The sequence below is a fragment of the Lathyrus oleraceus genome, chromosome 7, assembly GCF_024323335.1.
Source record: "Lathyrus oleraceus cultivar Zhongwan6 chromosome 7, CAAS_Psat_ZW6_1.0, whole genome shotgun sequence".
Taxonomy (NCBI): domain Eukaryota; kingdom Viridiplantae; phylum Streptophyta; class Magnoliopsida; order Fabales; family Fabaceae; genus Lathyrus; species Lathyrus oleraceus.
In genome coordinates this window covers 448,355,186-448,377,250 of record NC_066585.1, presented here as the reverse complement: position 1 = coordinate 448,377,250, position 22,065 = coordinate 448,355,186, and the positions used below count along the sequence as shown (strand labels likewise).

Here is a 22,065-nt window from a genome sequence, read left to right as displayed (position 1 = left end):
CTGACGAATGATATTCTGCTCTTTTATTTATGTTTATGTTGAAACAGAATTGCTGATATACTGCTTGTTGTTTTTTGATGTTTAAGTTGAAACAGAATTGCACTAAATTTGTATGAAAATTGGTAGAAGAATGTCCAGTGGTGAGTTTACTGTGAAGAAGAACGAGTGTCTTTTTTATTGTTATTACTTGAGAGTTAAGTTACCTATCCTATTTAGTTATTATGTTATTGAATGAATGTTATATGATTTGATGTTATAATAACTAACTAGTTTTGTTTGGAAATTTCAGTTGAATATATGCTCCTCTTGCTACTTGTGTTTTCAATTCAATTCCAACCTTGTTGCTACCTTGTGCTATTCTGCATTGTTTGATTATGGAAAGTTTTTTTTTTATTATGGATACTGAATTTTGATGTTCCACATCTTCTTCCATATTTGTTTCTCATTATTATAGTTGGAGCTGCCTAGCTTAGAGTTGTTAGTTTGGTAATGGAAGTAATGGAATCCATATTTAACCATATAATTTTCCATTCTTAGGCATCCACATAAGACTATCATCTTTGTCTTAAGAGTTTAAACTAATTTGAAGAATTATGTTGCTGTCATAGGGTAAGAATATATCCTTAAGGAGTTCCACTCTTGTCTCTCATGTTCAATTAGGTCCCCTAATCCAAAATACATTTTTTGGTTCCTAATAGAATTGACTCATTGATATGTAATACAATTTTCGGTTTCTAATGGAATTGTGTCATTTATGTAATACAGTTTTTTGTTTAGTTCAAATCGTAAATGGGTGTATTGTTGTTTCAGGTATGATACGATTTCAGAAATATTCATGTTGAAAATTTTGGACTAGTAGAAAATTGAAATAATATATTAAAAAAACACATCACAACGGTTTTTAATTTAACCGTTATTATAAGTGGAGTGCTATCAAAATAATAAAATCCAAGAATGACAATGCTGGAATTCGAACCCAAAACCTACAAATTATTTTACAATGGTTGTTTTCTTTATTCGTTATTATATGTAGCGCACTACCTAATTTATAATCATGTTCACTCGCTCGTTGTAGAAATCATCTTAAATACAATCACACGTTACCTAAAAGAATATCGATAAGATATTTATTTTTATAAAACCAAACTCTTCTTAGTTACTATTAAGGCAAAGTTTGTTCTAACTAGTCCATCATATATTCATTTCATCTTTTTTAAGCTCCCTACCAATAATTGTGGGCTAATCTATTCATATTATCACATAGTTTTTTTGAAAATATGAAAAGACTCATAATATTAATATAAATAGTATGGACAATGGCTTTAATTAAGTTTAATTAATATAGTTATTTATGTATAGGATAAGTTATTTCCTTTCAAAATGTACTCAAGATATCTTCTTTTGGATTTTCCAAATTAGATAGTTAGAAAGACCCAAGTATAGGCTGTGGAGTTCTTTGACTTCATTTTATCTTTCGTTAAAAAAATGTCATAAAGTAAAGAAAAAATGTTAGATGACAAAGGATTTATAACTACAACCAAACCTTTAATAATATTTCTTTTTTTGGCTTTATATGTGTGAACCAGATAACTTCAACACCTTAAATTAAATAGGAAGATCCCTATCTTCTTAATTATACCATTGGATTCATATTGGAGAAAAACTAAAATATGATTAGCCCATTTATTTCAATTATTTAAGTGGAGATGATCAATTTAGGGTTGAGAGAGATAGGGAGAAAATAAAGATTCAAAAGAGAGAAAAGAGGAGAGAAACACATTCCTTTTCTTCTGCAACCAGACTCACTAAATCGAGGATCCCAAATTCGTTAACATTCAGATCAAGCTCAAATTTGAAAGTCAGATTCGTAACATATGTATCTAATTTTTTATTGTTCAAAATTTCAAAACAACGTCTAAGTTGAGAATTATCTGCTTCGCACTAAAGTTGTAGATTTGGGAAATTTTCCAACTTTTTGATTCTTATTTGTAAGCTAGTTTGCTTTGTGATTTGTGGTTGTTAGAACTAGTTTGTGAGTCATTGTAAGACTCTCATATACTCTTAATTGATTATAATGGAGTTATTTCTTTGGTTTGGACGACTTATGGTTTTTACTCTCATATTTAGAGGTTTTCCACGTTAAAAATATCGATGTTCTTTTGTGCCTTTATTTAATCAATTTTTCGTCTTATATTTGTTGTTGATCCTTAAGTTTCCTACAAGTCTGAGGAATTTTATATCTGATGCATATTGGTATGTTATTGTGTCTTACTTTCCCATCAGAGTACCTTAAGGTTTTCGGTGAATATATGATGTCGCTCTCACTTGTGTGTTGCTCTTGATCCAATATGGATGCTCCTTATGATGATCCAAAAATGGTATCAAAGTCGATGGTTCAATTAAGGGACTGACTCCTTGTATTGACAGTCTTCTTGACAATGTGGTGGTCAGGCGTCGTGTTCCATTGTAGTTCCCGCAACGACGATTCAAATTTATGTGGATGAGATAACCTTCCCTTGAGGAGGAGCATAGTGGATGGACTCACAATTAAGGGGGAGATTAAGTGTGAGTTGGAAGTCTCACATTGCTTAGAAAAGTGGAGGTTGAGAAATTTATAAGTGAGAGGATCCATTCACCTATAACCTTAAGATTTTAGGTGAATATGTGACATCTCTCTCTCTCTCTCTCTCTCTCTCTTGTGTGTGTGTTGCTCTTGACCCAATGTGGATACTCCTCATGATGACCCAACAAACATAACCCATGAAAAACTCACATTTCGTTAATTGGAAACTCACCAGAAGAAATTCTTTGGGACAAGAGTAAGTTAAGTGGTTTGACCAAACCTATATAAATTTCTTGTAAATTTCTTCTTCCATTGTCTCTTTACGGTCATGTTCTTTATTTCTTTATGCTGTATTTTCATTCTTTCATGTATCTGATTTTATTTCTTTTAATTATTCCACTTCATTATATCTATTTTTTTATAAGATCAACTTAACTGTTTTTATAACTCAACATTTTCATAATTGGACCGTAACTTTAGAACTATAGCTAAATAGTTTTAGTGTTAAATTGATGGGTTATTCATAGTTATATTTTAATATCTTATAATCACAGTTAAAATCGAGTCGTTTTTTCAACAAGTGACATTAGAGTCTGACTCCTATTATAAGACTAATTGTCTCAGGAGGCAGAATGACGACTCTAAACAATTCTTCAATATGAATCCATCATTTGATGATGAAAGGTTTGATCTTTGCAAATCTAGAATGAAAATATTTTTAGATGTTGTTGACTCTGATTTATGGGATTTTGTTACTAATGGTTTGTTAATCCCTACTTACATTGTTTATTGTGACGTTGTAGATAATCCGAGCAATATATGGACCGAAGAAGAAAATTAAAGTATAACTCGGTTATAAAGCTAATTAATTAATACTGAATAATTTAAGCTCTAGAGAGTAATTTTATGTTTCTAATTTTAATTATTCCAATGAGGTATGGGACAATCTTGAGATGATTCATGGAGATTTTTTTGAGATCAAGCCAGAGAAAGTTAATATACATACCCATGAAAAGGAGACATCAGGTGAAAGTGAATATCATCTTCACATACGGTTCTCAAATATTGAAATTTTTTAAAGTTGTTTTAGAAATTTTGTATCTAACAAACATCCCAGATTTAAGAATTCGTATCAAGAATTTATTCCAACCGTTGATTCGAAGTACATAAAGGTTTGTGTTGAATTTTAGGAAAAGCTCAAGAAGGAGGAAATTATCATGAAACTAGGGAGTCGATCCAACTACTTAAGGATGAAGAAGAAAAGTCAAGCATATTCGAAGAATCTTCATCTTCCTCAGCATCTTCATTAAAACTATTACTTGAAGAAGTGATTGAAAGATCAACGTTAGAAGTGTCATTTGGAAGTACTGTCACAATAAATGAACAATCCTCTAAAGAGTCAACATCCACAAGATTTTTTTAAGAATCAACATCTAGAAGAATTTTTAAGAGAACAACATCTAGAATAATTTTCTAAGAGTCCACATCCAGAAGATATTTTAAAGATCCATCATATCGAGCATCAAATTAAGAATCAATGGGAAAAACTTCAAGAGATTCATGAAAAATATATTAAAAGATATATCTGATAGTTCGTCCAAAGCTTTTTATGAAGTATTTTCTAAAAGAACGATAAAAGAATCATACGAAGAAGAACATGTTTTCTTCAAAACCTCCTATGATGAAGGTGATAGCAAGGTAACAATTCTAACTTATACACAAATATTTAAGTTTGGTGTTAGACTTAATAAGGAAAATCAAAAATTAGAAAGAAAAAAAAGGAACTTAAAGGTTATATTAAGGTTCTTGAAAAAATTAATAACGCAATAGGAAATGGAAATGAAATAAGAAGTAAATAACTTGCATAAAATTTGTCCTTTTGTTTAGAAGGACTCATTTTTTACGCCTAAAATTAAATCAATGATATATTTTTCTGATTGATACACTCAAAATGAATTAAAAAAAAAATAAAAAAAATTAAATGGTATTTCTTTTAAGATATAGTTTGATAATTTTAATTAGATCTAGTTTATTTACATATCTTTTAATTAGATCTAATTTATTTGGATATCTATTGACTGAATCTTTTTAAATTATATTGCCATATATATATATATATATATATATATATATATATATATATATATATATATATATATATATATATATATATATATATATATATATATATATATATATATATATATATATATATATATATATATATATATATATATTTAACCTACTTTGTAACTTCCATCAAATCTTAATTTGCTATATGTAAGGAGATATCTAAAATTTAATTTAAGTTTATATTCAAAATTGTTTAATAAAGAGACTTAGTTAGTTTAAAGTGATTTTAGTAAGACTGAGTCTTCACTACCGTCATTAGATATGTCTCGCGAATCAGTTGCGAATTTTGATTTGAATCATCCTGAGTATAAGAGGATGAAACTTTCAAGCAACGGGAATGATATTGATATGATGTAGAAATCATTTGTGCTGCTATCAAGTGATCGTATTGATGAAACAGTGGGGAAGGAGAAGAAGAACCCGAGCGAATGTGAAACAGCGGTGTCAAGAGTTGTTGGAAACTTTGATTTGAACGAGCTCCAGACGCATGATGTTGATACAGGCGTGTCAAGAGTTGTTCGAGATTTTGATTTGAATGAGCTCCCGACTAATGATGTTGAAAAAGAATGAGTGATATTGTGCCAATGCTTGTTATTTTTGGATGTTTATGTTGAAAAAGAATGAATTATTTTCTACTGTTATTTTTGGATGATTATAAATTTTCAACTTTTGAATGCGTGTTAAATTTTTAATTTTGTTTGTGTGAAACTTTATACAGGCTATTTGCACAAAATTAGTATGAAATTGGTGGAAGAATGTCTTTTAAGCTCATTACTTGAAAATTAAGTTACCTATCCGATTCAGTTATTATTCAATTGAATTGAATGAATGTTGATGATTTAGTCTTGTAATAACTAGTTTTGCTTGGAACTTTCAGTATAATTCATGCTCCTATGTGCATGTGAGTTCTTATAATTCAAGTTAGTTATCTTCATCGTATTACTATGAGTCTCAAATACTAAGTCACCCTATAAACAAAGTTTTGGTCAATGGCACCCCGATGTTTGATACGGAGGAGTTATTTGTTGCAAGATTCAAATTAAATTGTTGTTCTAATATCATGTTGAAATATCCCTTAAAAGTTTTGAGTGAAAAGAGAAATAAAACATGTTTTAAAATTGTCAAAAATTCATAAGTGAAGAACATTTCGGTCTCAATGATTCACAGATATCGGATTTGATAGGTTCATTACGTGGATTCGTATATTAATTTTATAGTATTTTAAAGGCATAATTAGTTCTTAGGCCCCTTAACTTTAAGCAAAGTTTCGTGTTGGTGCCCTAATTAAAAAACGTTAAGTATTGGTACCTTAACTTCCCTTTCGTTAAAGTATTTGGTCCTTTCCGTTAGTTAGGATGAGAAAACGTTAAGTATGGCTGAGGTGACATGTCAGGTATGCAACCATCACTAGTGCAGAAAGAAGATTTTACACCCGTTTTTTATACATATTACACCCGTTATGATAGGGTGTAAATTCAAAGGGTGAGATATGTATGAAGAATTTACACCCGTTTTAAAACGGGTGTAAAAAGAGAATATATTACACCCTATTTTAGATTTAAAAAAAGGGTGTAATTGGTAGATATATACATTAAATTTTAAGACATTTACACCCTATTTAATATAAAACGGGTGTAAATTGTCACCTATTACACCCTGTTTTAGATAAAAAAAGGTGTAATTGGTAGATATATACATTGAATTTTAGGACATTTACACCCTATTTAATATAAAACGGGTGTAAATTGTCACCTACATACATTGAAGTTAAACGAATTTACACCCTATTATAATTCAAACGGGTGTAAAATGACAAATATTTACACCCTATTTTTGATATATCAAATGTAAAATATCTTATAATTACATTTAATTTTAACACATTTACACCCTATTTTGTGTATGAAGGGTGTAAAATATCTCAATTTTTTTAAAAATATTATTTGAAATTTCATTAAACCAAATATTTTTATATATTCCTGGATATTCAATAAAAAACAAAAATAACCAAAACAAACATTTCTCTAATCTTTAGAATCTTGCACCAAGTCATACATCAACAAAAATTGTATTCATGTAAGAAAAAAATTCAACCACTTTGTTCATGTAACTTGTACCAATAAATCATTCATGGAACAAAAATATATCTATATATAAGTTTTTTTTAATCGCTTCTGTTTTGTCATTAAATCTTTCTTTTCCTGGTTCTCTTGCTCTTCAACCTTTTGCAAAAAGAATTGAGCCCAAAGTTGTCGGATGTGATCAATTGACTCTTTTTCATATGATGAGGTGTCTGTGAATATCTGCAAGTTCAAACATATAATAAATTAAACAACTACATGTTAAAACAATAATTTACATGTTTTTCATTAAATATATGTAATATAAAATACCTCATTGAATCTTTCAACAATACAAGCATCAATAATGTCAAACATATTTTTCATGACATAATATCCACATGCCCATCCGTTATCTTGTTGATGCCCCTGCATATAAACTCCTAGTTACATTAAAGCCACCAAAAACAACAACATCACAAACTTTTTTCCTTTTTCACAAAATTTGTACCAACACTAACTTTCTTCACTCGACATAGAAACACATACAATTTTAGTTGGTTCAGAGCATGTACAACTATAATTTTATCACCATAAGTGCAATTCAGTAATAAATATACTACATGTTTATAATGATAACTTACAAATATATCACTTGCAATTATAAAATCGGAATTTTCTTTTTCTTTATCTCATTTATAATAATATAAATAATCAAGATATATGGGCATTTAATACCTCTTTATAAATGGTATCTTTCAAGAACTAAAAAATCAAGCCAACACACCAGTATTCCAAGAAACGACAATATAGTAAAACAAATCTTACCATAATATTCTTCCAATTAGGCTTCTTCTTCTTAATACCTCTTAATAAATGATAACCTTCTAGAGCTCTGATAAAAGAGTTGTCAACGAAGTAAGTTATAAATATAAAGACTATGTGTACAAAAATTTAGTATAAATGATATCTCTCTATTTAGGCTTCTTATCCCTCCAATATGACCTTAATATTTTTCTTAGGAGATCTGTTTAATGAACAAAACCAAAAAATAATATTATCTTCAGGACAAATGACAAACAATTGCCAGTGATTGCTGTAAATTTACAAAAAAAAAGTGTTAGAATCAATAAAATTTAAATATTACAAAATAACATATGAAAAACGATAAAACCTTGAAGGAAACATGTACTTACCTATTTAGCAATGGTCCTAAATAACATTTTTTTGGCTCTCCATCCAACTTATTTTGTATGTATGTTTGAATAACTTCGGCCGGTTTTGTGTGAACTAGTATCCTATTTGGATCGAGAAACCCAAATAGTTTGTTGAAATTCTTGGAGATACACATGCGATGTAGATATCTAAATTTTTGAAACAAATATTAATTATATTTGATACATAAAAAAAATAACTAACAATAGAATATGATACTTACGTGCACCATAAAGACAAGATAGATGTGGATAGCCATTTAATACCGGAAGTTAATTCATTAAGATCCACCCTATCAATAAAAACTGAGAGTTCACTTGTTTCATGATCCAAATCTAGAGAGAATGAATTTTCCTTGAGATTGTTAATCTTTTTGAGGTAATCTTCAGAAGCATCCATTTTTTTAGTTAAATCTTCAGTAGTCATAACCTTTGAGCAACTTCCGTTAGTGCTCGTACCCACAGATTCTACATGCTGTATCAAGTGAACATTAATTAAATTAATTTTTTTCTAATTTTTAGTAGATTAATTGTATCCAGTTACGCATACCTCTTTTATAAACATCTCTTTAGGCCTCTCGGAGCGGAGCTCCAATTGCATCTGTTGTAGGAGTTTCATTCCTTGTTGGATTTGAGCTCTCTCCTCTTGCATCTCTTTTTGCATTTGTAGGAGTTTCATTCCTTGTTAAATTTCAATACATAATTGTAAAGAAACCAGTCACCCTGAAATTTTAATTTTGTTAGCCCCACACACATTCGTGAGAAAAGAATTCCAACAATCTTCAACATGAACCACATTGCACATGACATAAGGCATATACACTTGATAAGTTGATATAAGCTTGGAGTTTACGAAAATAATTTCAACTGAACCTACCTTTTAAATAACACATCACCAATAGCTCGTGTAATGGCCAGCTGACCATTTACGCGAGGCAAACCACCCCAATTTAGAACTTGACCACCAGCAGCTTCCACCCGAGTTCTTTCATCCTCTCTGTCTGGATGGTGATCCCTAGTCAATTCCTTCACTGCAAAATGATTGAGCCCATGGGAAGAAGCTAATCTATACTTTTCACGATCCCACACAGAAACAGAACCATCACGCTCTGTCTGCCTATATAGCTCTAATAAGGAGGCTACAGAAATATATATTAAAATTAACAACAATAGTCATGTTTTCTTTAAATAAAAAGTATGCCGGTCACCTTATCATAACCACACACAATATTATATTTATATTTTATGTCTAAAGTTTAGACAGAAGCAAGGAGAAACAATATAATCTTTATGCGATATCCTAATAAAGACATGATAAACTTATATCTTTAATAATGGAAGTTTGGTTATACTGTATTTCATAATCTTTCTCACCTTTAGCTTCCTTAGGAGACTGAAAATTTTCAGAGCACAAGAAAGCCTTAGAATCCCCAATATTGGCAACCAAAAACTTATCATCTGCAACCAATACAACTGTTGCTGTAGATCCTGAATGAATGTTATTTCTAGAGGCTTCCTTCATAGGTCAATTGAAAGATGTCAATAAAGAACACATACAAAACTGTATCAAACAGAGTTTTGTAAAAGTGAACAAAAATTCAATCTCACCTCAGAAAACCTTACATCAATATCATGGATTGCTCTCAACAATGCTTCCTTCAAAATTTCCAAGTGAAAAGAATCATCAAAATTAGCAGAAAATACATTCTGCAACCTGGAAAAGTAATTTTACATGAGATACAGACACACAAATGCGAGAAACTAAATTAATGTAAAACTAAATGCTGTTTGAAATAGTTAGTACACTAATAAACCAACAAAACAACTCCAAATCCGAACCAAATATCAGCAAAATAGATATTCAAAAGTTATCCAAACAAAAATCACTTTGTAAATAACACATTTCTAACTGATACGCATTCCTTATAAATTCTTAAAAAGAAAGCACCAATATGCCACATTTACATTCACAGCTTACATAAGACCAACCATTCATGATAAACTATACTCGAGGTTTGATCAACAATACTAGAGATGCAAAAACACCTCTCTAGTGCTAGCTATTAATAAAATGTAGAACTATAGCTGCAATGCAATTGCAAAACCACCTTTCAGAATGCAGTTCATGCCATTGCCAACCTAAAATCTCTTTCCACCTATGCAATAAGTTTCCGTGATCATGGTCTCGCCTGTGAAGCAATTTTCCTGTGGAAGTCTTTGATACAACAGAATACATTGCATCAAGAAGAAAATAAGTATGCAAAACAAAATACTCCATCAAAAGTTTTGACGCCATCTCACTAGCTTCAGCACCGTTATGTCCATCGAAAACCGCCACAATTCCAACTACAACCTCCCTGATCCCCATCGTACCTGCTCCAGCAACAAACACATAGAATCAGAAATAAATCTTCCGAAGAAGCCTCTGGAACACGAAACAGAAAGGAAATTGGAATAGTGAATAGTTTACCGGGGAATGGAATGCGAACATCGAGTACACAGAGAGTGCGATCCTCTTGTGATTTTCTTCGACCCTGGAGCATCGAAGATTGACAACGCGTTGCAGTTCGAGGAGAAGAATCGTAATCGAAGAGTCTCCAGCGAGGGCATTTCGGGGATTGGAACACCGCCGGAGCACCGCCGTTTTTGTAAACCGTCAAGCACGTGGATGATTCACCGTCAGCGAATCAATTTTGATGAGTAGATGAATGAAAACAAACGAATAAATGAATAAAGTACCTTCCAAGCGAGTTCGAAACTGATGGAATTAACGATGAAACTAGAAGAAACCCAGCAAAGAAAAGTAAGAACAACAACGAATGAATCAACTTTAATATCCAAAGCAGCGTAAAAGAGAGTATAGAAAACGGTAAAGAAGAATGATGAAGCCGTTGTGGGTTGTGAAGATTTCCGAGCAATCACGTTCTTTGTTCCTTTTTCACTATTTCTTGCACTTCATCGATGATGAAAAGTTTCTAAAATGTGAAATGAAAAGAAAATTTGGAACATGAGAAGTCATGGTTATATTTTAGACGGTAATGATAAATTGTACTTAGGGATTCCTAAATTTACACCCTATTTTAATATAACGGGTTTAATATAAATTTAGTCATTTATATTGTTATAATTATACACCCTATTTTTAAATATAGGGTGTCTATTGTTATATTAATATTCCAAAATTTACACTCTATTTTAATATAACGGGTTTAATATAAATTTAGTCATTTATATTGTTATAATTATACACCCTATTTTTAAATATAGGGTGTCTATTGTTATATATTAATATTAAAATTTATTATTTTTTTAAGAAAATTTAAGATTAAACAAATAAGAATAATAAAAGTTATTGTTTAAGGCACGAATATTTTATTTTTATTTTTAAATTTACACCCTTTTTTTGAATATCAGGTGTAATATAGAGTTGATAATAAATAATATTTGAATTTACACCCGTTATTTAAAAATAGGGTGTCTATTGTTACGTACTAAAATTCAAAATAAGACTTTATTTACAAAACTGCCACCGCATTTGCTTTTTACACCCGTTTTTTGTAAAACGGGTGTAAATTTACAAATTATATTATTCTTTTTGTACTAGTGCATTCAAGTTAAGATTTAGCTGATGTGTTATAAACCATTTAGGATTCGGTTTTTCCCGATCATCATCTCCCTTCTTCGTTTTTCACTATTCATACATCCATCTTCCATCTTCCGTCGTGCATTTGTATGGTTATACATCCATCTTCCATCGTGCATTTGTATTTCTCCATCTTTCATCAGTGCTTCAATGTCTAAGAATGCAAGCAGTGCCTCAATCACAAGCTTTGGTACATCTGGACCTGTGCTTCGTAGAAACAAGATAATTGAGTGTTTTTGCCAAGATGATAGTGTTCTTCGTACTGTTACTGATGTGAATAGTGTCAATTATGGGAGAAAATTTTGGGGTGGTAGAAATTATAAAAGTCACATGGACAAGAGGTGTAATTTCTTCAAGTGGTTAGGGGATGAATTTGTTGATGAAATGGATTTGAAGCTTGAAAGACAAAAGAAAAAAATTAACAAATTGAAGAATGAGATTACCCACACTAAAGAGTGGTTGAAAAAGTCCATTGTGGTTGGGATGTTGAGCTTAGGGTTGAACCTTATGTTTGTAATAAAGTATTTCAACTAGGATTAGTGTAATTTAGTGTTTTGTTTTCACAATATGAATGTAATCTTCTGTTTATTTAATGAAGAATTTTGGTTTCTATTTTAACAAGTGTTGTGTTTGTACATCATTCGTCTGTTTTAAAACTGATACATAACCGATATAAAAGTTGAAACAAAATATTACTTGTTAGAATGCATATCTATAATATTCCAAAAAGTGATACAAAAAGGCATCATAAGCCATTCTCATTAAGCCATTATAAGGAATATCAATAACATTACAAAAAGGCATTACAAGTCATTATCAATAAGCCATTATAAGGCACTAAAATAACATTACAAAAACCCATTATAAGTCATTTCCAATAAGACATTATAAGGCACTAAAATAACATTACAAAAAGAAATTATAAGCCATTGTCAATAAGCCATAATAAGGCATTAAAGTAACATTACAAAAAGTCATTATAAGACATAACAAACATCACAACAAACATCAAGATTGACTTGAAACAGATTTCCCACCCTTTTGAAGTTTTTTTTGGTTGTGGCAGACTTGAAATTGTTGGTTGTGGTGGATGACTTTCATTAAATAGACAAAACAAAATAATGGAAAGCAACAAAAGATGATTTTCATTAAATTGTGCTAGAAGGCAGAACTTGTCAGCATCCACATTCTACATGAGCATTCTTTTTTGGAAAGATTGACATCATATTTTTATCCATTTAGTATTATATGCCTAACCTCGTAATCATATTCACCTGCACGCCTATAATATTCAACATTCAGCATAGGCATTTAACACATTAAAAGGACAACAAATTAATCATTACCTCATAATCCAATGGTTTGTTTTCTGTGATTTCTTTTCCATCCTCTTTTTAATGTTTGGTAGTATTGTATCTTCATATTTGTCGATATTTTGCCTATTTTATTGCCATATTTACATTATATACACTCTAATTTCTTCAAGCATTGTCACAATTGGTTTGGCTCTAGCAGCTACAAAGACAGAGTTGGATGTCTCAGACATATTATTCACTGAAGTATCATAACTTATACTTGTCCTGAACCTTGATTTACTCCAGAATCTTGGTGGAATTTTGTCGAGATGTTTGAATGCCTCTTCATTGACTCCCTTTATTTCAAGCATTATTTTCTCCCAAGCATTCACATGATTTGCAGTCGTATCCCTCCGTATCAATTCCTTCAGTTTTAGGCCATGGAACTTCTTCCTTAAGTTGCTATATAAATGTTTGACACAAAACTCATGGTCAACATTACCAAGTAACTCCTCAATATCTGGTAAGAAACCCTGCAGTCATAAATTTTCAAGGTATTAAAACATTTGGTGATATATATGAAATAAGTAAAATTCAAAGTTAGAGTGAACCTTTTGTTGATCACTTATGAATGTATAGGTTTTGCACAACCTGACTCCTCCCGAATCAACTGTCAATATGACTCCTTACCTTTTTCCTTACCCTTTTCCTTACCATTTTCCTTGCCCTTTGCCTTGCCTTTTATACTTACTTCCTCATCATCAACCACCATCTCTCCATCAATTTCTAGATCATTTTATGAGTCTTCAAAATTCACATCCAAAGCACTGTCTTCACTATCCTCTACCTCCACCTCCACTTCTGCATGGCTAACATTAACTCCATCAACTTCCGACTAGTTACAGTTGAGTCCCTCAGTGTCACAGTTTATCCCTTCTTCACCCACATTCTCCTCAATGTCACAGTTTATCCCTTCTTCACCCACATTCTCCTAAGTGTCACAGTTTATCCCTTCTTCACCCACATTCTCCTCAATGTCACATTTTGTCCCTTCTTCACCCATATTCTTCTCAATGTCAAATTTTGTCCCTTCTTCATCCATATTCTCCTCAATGTCACATTTTATCCCTTCATCACCCATATTCTCCTCAATGTCACAGTTTGTCCCATCATCACCCACATTATCCTCAATGTCACAATTTATCCCATCATCACCCACATGTGTCCCTACATTTGTACTCTGTTGCACCACAGTGGTCTCCATATCAGTTTCATCAACTTTAAACCCAACTCTCACATATGCACTATCTTGCACCACAGTGGTCCCTACATCAGTTTCATTAACTTCAAACTCATCTCCCACATCCAGAACGACTTCATCATCTAATCCTAATGAAAGAATTGGTACACCAATAATGCCAGGCTGTGAAACAGGGTGAGTAACATATAAATGGCATTCCCCAGTCATTACTATAATTTTTTGCATCCTCTTAGTTCCTTTGTCATTCTCTAACAGCACAATATCACAAGCATTCATTTCATCGTAATACCAAAGTTTATCTACAATTGGATAATCTTAATAATTTGACATGCCTAAAATTTCAAATTAACTCTAATAATCTGGATCAAAATCCCAAATAGTCTCTAACCCTTGATACCTTGACTTTGTGAAGTTAACAAACTCACCAGAATGATGAATAACACACTTAAACATCTTCTCCATTACCTGCTCAACCTACATAAGATAGCATACGTACTAAGGAAGATGGACAAAACAAAGTTCACATTTTTAGTAGGTTACAAGTGAGAAACCGTACCTTAGTCGTAATTAGAGAAACGCTGTTATCTTCATCAATGGCGTTGGTCTGTGGAACATGATGATGTTATCCTCTTCAATACAGTTTGCCCTATTCAGAGAGATGTATTTATTTGCCCTAACCTTTTAGCTTCATGCCTTTTTTTTAACTTCACTGATTTACATCATGGCATTTTTTAAACTATTTTCTAGGAATATTAAAATTCCACATCATATGTAAATAGTGCATCCTTGCATTTTTTTAACGCTTTTTCAATACAAAATAACGGAAAGGACCAAATACTTTAACGGAAGTGGAGTTAAAGGACCACTATGTAACACTTTTTTCTTAAGGGATCAAAGCGAAATATCACATAAAGTTAAGGGACTAAATGATGCATTAAGCGTATTTTAAATTAATATAAAAGATATTTTAAAATATTTATAATATGTTTTCCATAAAAAAATATCATAAAATATTTATAATATTCTAAATTAATATAAAATATATTATAAGATATTTTTAATATTTTTATTCTAACCATTAATTGGTTCTACTTTGAGCTTATTAAGGATCTGTTGGTTTTAGTAGTTATAAATTTGTATCTCCATCATTTTTGTCTTTATAACTTTCAAAACTTTATATGTGGAAGATAGAGAGAAGAGTTAATAATCATCGGTAAACTTAGAGAGGCACGAGTTGGAATTCCTTGGAGTTCTTGGAATTTGGGAAACCTTTGAAAGCATATAAGGATATTAGGAAACACTTCAAAAACACATTAGATTTGTGTGATTCATATATTGAGAGTTTGAGAGATTGAAAAACGTTTGAGTAGAAATAGGGTTTTGTTTGTGGCAACTTAAAAGATTTTTCTCTTGTAACTCATTTGTAATAGCTTGTAACAACTTTTGGAAGTTTAGTGAATCGAGACTTGCTCTCTTCCCTAAAGTAGATCATTTGATCAAACTAGGTAAAGAAGTTATTGTGTTCTTGACTTTTATCTTCTTCTGCCTTGTTGTGGTTTTGCTTTCACTTTTGACAGATTATTGTGTTACTTCAGGCCATTTATTTTGGTTGTCATTATTTTCGTCCTCACACATCAAATTCTTGGTGTGTTTGAACTATGGATAATTCTTCTTAATTGCTTTGAGTTATTCTACTAGGTTTTTGTAACACATAGAGCCACCTTCTCCCATTTTATTAATGATGACAACACATCTCTCATAGAGGTAGTAAAATCGAAATATTAAGATGAAAAAGTTCATAAACCAAAAATGGGATTACAAGAAGAGTATTTGCAAAACATAAAGAAAATACATGAAGAAAACAAATAAAAAAACAACATCGCCATCCAAAATCCCAAGAGGAACTTAAAATTTCATGTCTTTAATACCCCAAGGGTTATTGTTTTGATCGCTTGTCTGTTAAGCTTTTAGTTTTAGTTTTTATGTGTTTGTGTCTCGTTCTCAATTACAAAGTGTCTGATAAGCAACATGATTAAAATCAATTTATTGAGTTTTTGAATCAAGAGCTATTTCTGAGAATGATTCGAGTCATGATCATAGTAGAATCTAAAAAATGATTTCAAATTTTGTGAAAAAGAGATTTTGCCTATGTGATTTGAATCCCAAAATTTGTCTGACTCGAAACAGACTCACAGAGCTCAGGAGTTCATTTCCAATTTTCATGATTCGAATCACATGAAGGTCTGATTCAATTCACAACAATCTGACTCGACTCACAAAATTTCTTGATTCGAATCAAATTGAAAGGGAAATCCTTCTAGGACTCTAATTCGAATCACCGGTTTCTTTGATTTCAAATCAACTGACTCAAATCACAGAAATTGGTTTCATATAGTTTTTGCTTCTTGATTCAAATCACTTGATTTTCTGATTCCAACGATAACTCTTACTTTTGACTCAAATCATACATCATTTTCTTCTCATTTTTATGGTAGATATCCATCACACCATTTTCTATAAAACCCTTCACATTGTTTGAAAACATACACTTCCAATATTGATTTGAAAACTCAGAATTCACGCGTTCTCTCATATTTTCAAAAGAGTTTTGAATATTTCTTGAACACTTGCAAATGATTTCTTTCATCTTAAATCTCGTACTTTTTTCCATTTTTACATGGATCTAAATCTCATCTTTGGAGATTTGTGATTGTTGAGGAGATTCACTTATTGAATTTAACGTTTCTTTGAAGATTTGGTTAAAGTTTTATAGGTTCGCAAGGTGTGTGGTGTTGTGGATAGTTTTGACAATTCTAGTGGGAAATAAGGAGGTTCTTCTCTCCACGTTCATCTTTTTAGTGTCGTGCGGAACCTATGGACAAGGTGGGAGTTCTTCTCAATCTTTGGATAGACCAACGCTCAATATACCAGTAGTATCGATTAAAGATCATTGTAGAATGGAGAATTCAGAGCAGGTTTTTAGGGCTGGAAGATTCAAGACAATTTCACGTAAAGATTTCACAAATAATTCAGTTTGAGTATTGTGTACAATTAACTGATCCGGATAGAAGATTTTTATATTTTCAGTGTTATTTGAATATTGTGATTGTACTAAACTCTTGTATTTTATCATAAATCATAGTGGATGACCAATTTTTTAAATTTGAAACCATTGAAGAGTGAATTAAACTTAACAAGGACGATAGTTGAACCTCTCTCTCTCTCTCTCTCTCTCTCTCTCTCTCTCTCTATATATATATATATATATATATATATATATATATATATATATATATATATATATATCCCTCTCTCATTTTTAATCTCATAGAAATCGCATGTTAGGTTGTTCTTTATTGCTTTCTAAAATTTCATGCCATTAGGATTTCTTTTGGTAGCCACTTAGTCAGCAATACTAGACTGAACCATTCACTATGCTTGACTCCAAGTCCTCCATATATCTTAGCCTTTCATACTTGAAACCGATATTCTCAATTGCTATTCTTCCTCCATAAGAACACACATTGTGGTCTCTCCCTCTCTCATTTTTAATGTCATAAAAATCGCATGTTAGGTTGTTCTTTATTGCTTTCTATAATTTCATGCCATTAGGATTTCTTTTGGTAGCCACTTAGTCAACAATGCTAAACTGAACCATTCATTATGAATGACTCCAAGTCCTCCATCTATCTTAGCCTTTCATACTTGAAACCAATATTTTCAATTCATCACATCCCCATAAGAACACACTTTGTGGTTTTATGGTCGCTTGTATGAATGATTTGGGTGCCGTGTAGAAATGGAAGTAATACATATGGATGTTGCTTAAGGTTCGTAACACCAACCTCCCTCTAATTGAGAATTTCCTACCCTTCCAAACTAAGAGCCCGCATCTAATTTTAGTGATTATTGGATTTCAATTAGACGTTCTCCTTAGGTTATATCCTACATAGATGCCTAGAAACATGAAAGGGATTGAAAAAATACAACATGACAAGAATGTAGAGGCTGCATGCAGAGAATTATGTTTTAACTTGATTCCATAGAGCTTACTTTTGTAAGTATTTACACTTAAACCTAATACAAGTTCAAAACACATATTATATCTTTTATGTTCCACAAATGATTCCAAGATCTTGCTCCCATGATGCAATATTTATGCAATTTATGTCAATGAACTAATAGAAAACAAAGTGATGGTTGAAATGTCACAAGTATTGAATATAATTCTCACACTTAAAAAAGCGAGTGAGATACATAGAATGAAAGGAAAAAATCTAGACAAACATTGACCATTGTAATTTATTATTCTAATATAACTTAATTTATCAAATTATTAATTTCTATATCACATTGAAAGAGTTATATGTTTAGTGAGTAGTTGATGAAATAAGCATTCCACTCATGTAATAATAAACTCAAAATAACATATCACCATGGTTGAAAGATAAAACCGTAATTAAAGGTTGTTTAAGAAGCAAAAATGTCGTTGTTGGGTATTGAACCCAAGACCTTTATACTTTTCACTACGGTTATTTAAAACAATTGTAGTTATATATAACATTCTTTTCACTATAATTTAGAACGACGATAAAAACATGAATTTGTGTTAATTAACATACATAGGCTGTCTCTCTAAGACGATCAACCCACTCCCAAGTCTTCTTTTTGTGCGGCTCCATGAAGAGCTCGTAAGGAATGGAGGGTCGCTTAAGCTTATTAGTCTATAAATAAAGAAAATATATATGGTTACAATCTATAACGCTTTATTATTCTTATTTTTATCATTCTTATTTGTTCACTTGACTTCTACATTTAGTCCAAAGCTATATAGTACAAGAATAGAATGAATAGTTAACTATAACTAGCTATCCATTTTTGGGTTCTGCATATGTCAATGATTTTAAAAATTATGAGGTACTAATTAAACAACGGAAATTGTAAGATTGTTACCACTTGAAAACTCTGTTCCAGAGAGGATAGATGTTGGACCAGATGCCTGGGACAACAGGAAATTCCGGTTTATAACATATTATAACTTTTAGGGACAAATGTCATATACGATGTCTGAGACATTGTAAACTAGAAAAAAAACATAGAGAAAACGAATCTGTAAATACTCATTGGTTAAGATTTGATGTTATGGTTTCGTTTTGGGGTTTCCATATGAGAGAGACGAGGGACAGAGTTGTTAGAGTTTCATTTTGAGAGAGACGAGTGAAATAGTTGTTAGAGTTTTGTTTTGAGAGAGACGATTGTTATGTACTGAAGCGAGAGATTATTTCGCTTATATATAAATAAGTATCACCTTTTATCACGGTTGGTAATAAAAATCGTGGTGATGTATATTGTCAATCACATTTTTATCACGATAAATGGTTAATTGTTGGTGGTGGGATTCGAACCATTTCACTATGTGTACCTTTCACTATGGTTGCTTCATTTGACCGTTGTGACATGTCCTTTAGTAAATACAAAAAAAAACGCCCATAAATAAGCTATTATCACGGTTAACAATATGACCTTTGTAAAATTAGTGTTACGAAATGTCTATTTTGTATTAGTTTCAGTATACTTCGATAGGTTCAAACTCGATTGGTGATGTGTGGATCTTTATATGTGGGGTTTAGTAGTTGACGGGAAAGGACTTAATGGATGATTTTTTGGTGTTGAATCTTTGCGAAAGGGAACTCATGTGATAAATATATGACAATATTTTAAATTTTATGGCGTGGCAAACACGACGCAAAACTGACATATTTTCTTTTTTGTGTAATGAAATTCACGTGGCAAACTTTTCAACCTATCCTACTCTTCTGAATTGTAGCAGTGCAGGTCTGCTATACAACAAATTTTTGTGACGTGAAAATCAAGAGACAAATTGTTGCGATGTGAAAATCACGTAGAAAAGTTATGACGTGATTTGTACGTGACATAAAAGTTGTCACAAGTGCTCTTGTCTCATGAATTTTCACATCGCTAATTAATATTTATGACGTGATTTTTACATTTGTGACGTGAAAATCACGTGACTAATGAATATTATTTTTTACTGTTTGGTATTCAAATGTACCAGTATAATTTCCCCTTTTTTGGTCATTAAAAATATTCATTTTTCTGAAACCACGTTGAGCCCTCCTTTATTCTTGTTAAGGCAAAGTTTGTTCCAACTCGTTCATCATATATTCCTTTCATATTTTTAGTTTTCCACCAATAATTGAGGACTATTCTATCCATTTCATCACATATATTTTTCTAAAAATTTAAAAACACTTATAGCATAGGTAGATAGTCTGAGCAATAATTATTATTAAGATATGTTAAAAATAAATTAAAAAATAATTTGATATATTGAAAATGAAATAAAAATATATATTTTTTAAAATAAACTCAAAAAGAACCAAATCTTTTAAAATATATTTTTGACAATTTTAATTAAATCTAATTTATTTGAATATGTATTGAAATTTGAGCCTTAAGTATAGGACTTATGTTTACCCCGTCTTTTTAAATTATATCTTCATACATATATACTTAACATGTATATTTATCCTTCTTTGTAACTTCCATCAAATCTTAGTTTGCGATATGTAAAAAATATCTTAAATATAATTTAAAGTGATATTCAAAATGGTTTATTAAAGTGATTTTAGTAAGTCTTTTAAGCTAGAAAGTAGAAAACCCTAATCCTTAAGAGACTCTTTGTGTTTTCTTTTTATGCTGCTTCCATCTCATTCTTCACTATCTCTCTCACTCTTCACAGCTTACACACCACTTTCTTATTTGTCTGAAACCCTCGTATCTTTGCGTCGTCATCATGACAAAATCTTGTTCATCTCATTCGTTTCATAAACTCAGAAACAACAACAAGGATAAACAACAATATGATGAGAAACTAGGGCATGTTTACAAATGTGAGTTTTGTGATAAAGTATTCACCACAGGCCAATCACTCGGCGGTCACAAGACTTGTCATCGCTCCAACAAACAACAGATACATGATGATAAGGCTCACAAAACTATCAAGATCACTTTCTCTTTATCTTGTTCTCCAAGTTATCCTAATAATGATGATGCCAAACAGAAAAGACATTCATGGACTAGGGTTTTCAAGGGTACCGTTCATCATCCACCTGCTGCATTGGAACCTTGTCAACAAGAAGAGTTACCAGCTGTTGACTTGTTAAGTTTGCTTCCACCAAGATCGTATAATACCAAGAAAAGGAGCAGGAGATATCTTATTCATCACGGAGTTTCTAATAATACTCCTCCAATACCGTCGTTGGATATGTCTCGCGAATCAGTTGCGAATCTTGATTTGAATCATCCTAAGTATAAGAGAATGAAACTTTCAAGCAATGGGAATGATACTGAGATGCTAACAAGTGATTGTAATGATGAAACAGTGGCGTCAAGAGTTGTTCCAAACGTTGAATTGAACCAGCCCCCGATTAATTATGGTGAAACAGAAGTGAGACCAAGAGTTGTTCGTAACTTCAATTTGAATGAGCTCCCATCTAATGATGTTGCTGATGAATGATATTCTTCTCTTTTATTTATGTTTATGTTGAAACAGAATTGCTGATATACTGCTTGTCTAAGTTGAAACAGAATTGCACTAAATTTGTATGAAAATTGGTGAAAGAATGTCCAGTGGTGAGTTTACTGTGAAGAAGAACGAGTGTCTTTTTTTATGTTATTACTTGAGAGTTAAGTTACCTATCCTATTTAGTTATTATGTTATTGAATGAATGTTATATGATTTGATGTTATAATAACTAACAAGTTTTGTTTGGAAGTTTGAGTATAATATATGCACCTCTTGCTACTTGTGTTTTCAATTCAATTCCAACCTTGTTGCTACCTTGTGCTATTCTGCATTGTTTGATTATTGAA

At 31.4% G+C, this 22,065-nt stretch overlaps 3 protein-coding genes across 3 annotated transcripts; 1 reads left to right on the top strand and 2 right to left on the bottom strand.

Annotated features, from left to right (window-relative positions):
* Positions 1 to 7,743: 7,743 nt before the first annotated feature.
* Positions 7,744 to 8,649, bottom strand: LOC127104301 (uncharacterized). Its single transcript, XM_051041491.1, has 4 exons — positions 8,521 to 8,649; positions 8,195 to 8,445; positions 7,953 to 8,120; positions 7,744 to 7,852 (listed from the first exon to the last, which is right to left on the bottom strand). The coding sequence occupies exons 1-4, from the start codon at positions 8,647 to 8,649 to the stop codon at positions 7,744 to 7,746; spliced, it is 657 nt and encodes a 218-aa protein (XP_050897448.1).
* Positions 8,650 to 8,843: 194 nt separating this feature from the next.
* On the bottom strand, positions 8,844 to 14,445 carry LOC127104300 (uncharacterized). Its single transcript, XM_051041490.1, has 8 exons — positions 13,933 to 14,445; positions 13,083 to 13,441; positions 10,710 to 10,923; positions 10,441 to 10,657; positions 10,079 to 10,343; positions 9,579 to 9,684; positions 9,345 to 9,486; positions 8,844 to 9,109 (listed from the first exon to the last, which is right to left on the bottom strand). Exons 1-8 carry the CDS (start codon positions 14,443 to 14,445, stop codon positions 8,844 to 8,846), a joined length of 2,082 nt encoding a protein of 693 aa, XP_050897447.1.
* A 6,541-nt stretch (positions 14,446 to 20,986) lies between these two features.
* On the top strand, positions 20,987 to 21,709 carry LOC127104299 (uncharacterized). The gene has a single exon (XM_051041489.1). The coding sequence runs from the start codon at positions 20,987 to 20,989 to the stop codon at positions 21,707 to 21,709; it is 723 nt and encodes a 240-aa protein (XP_050897446.1).
* Positions 21,710 to 22,065: the final 356 nt, after the last annotated feature.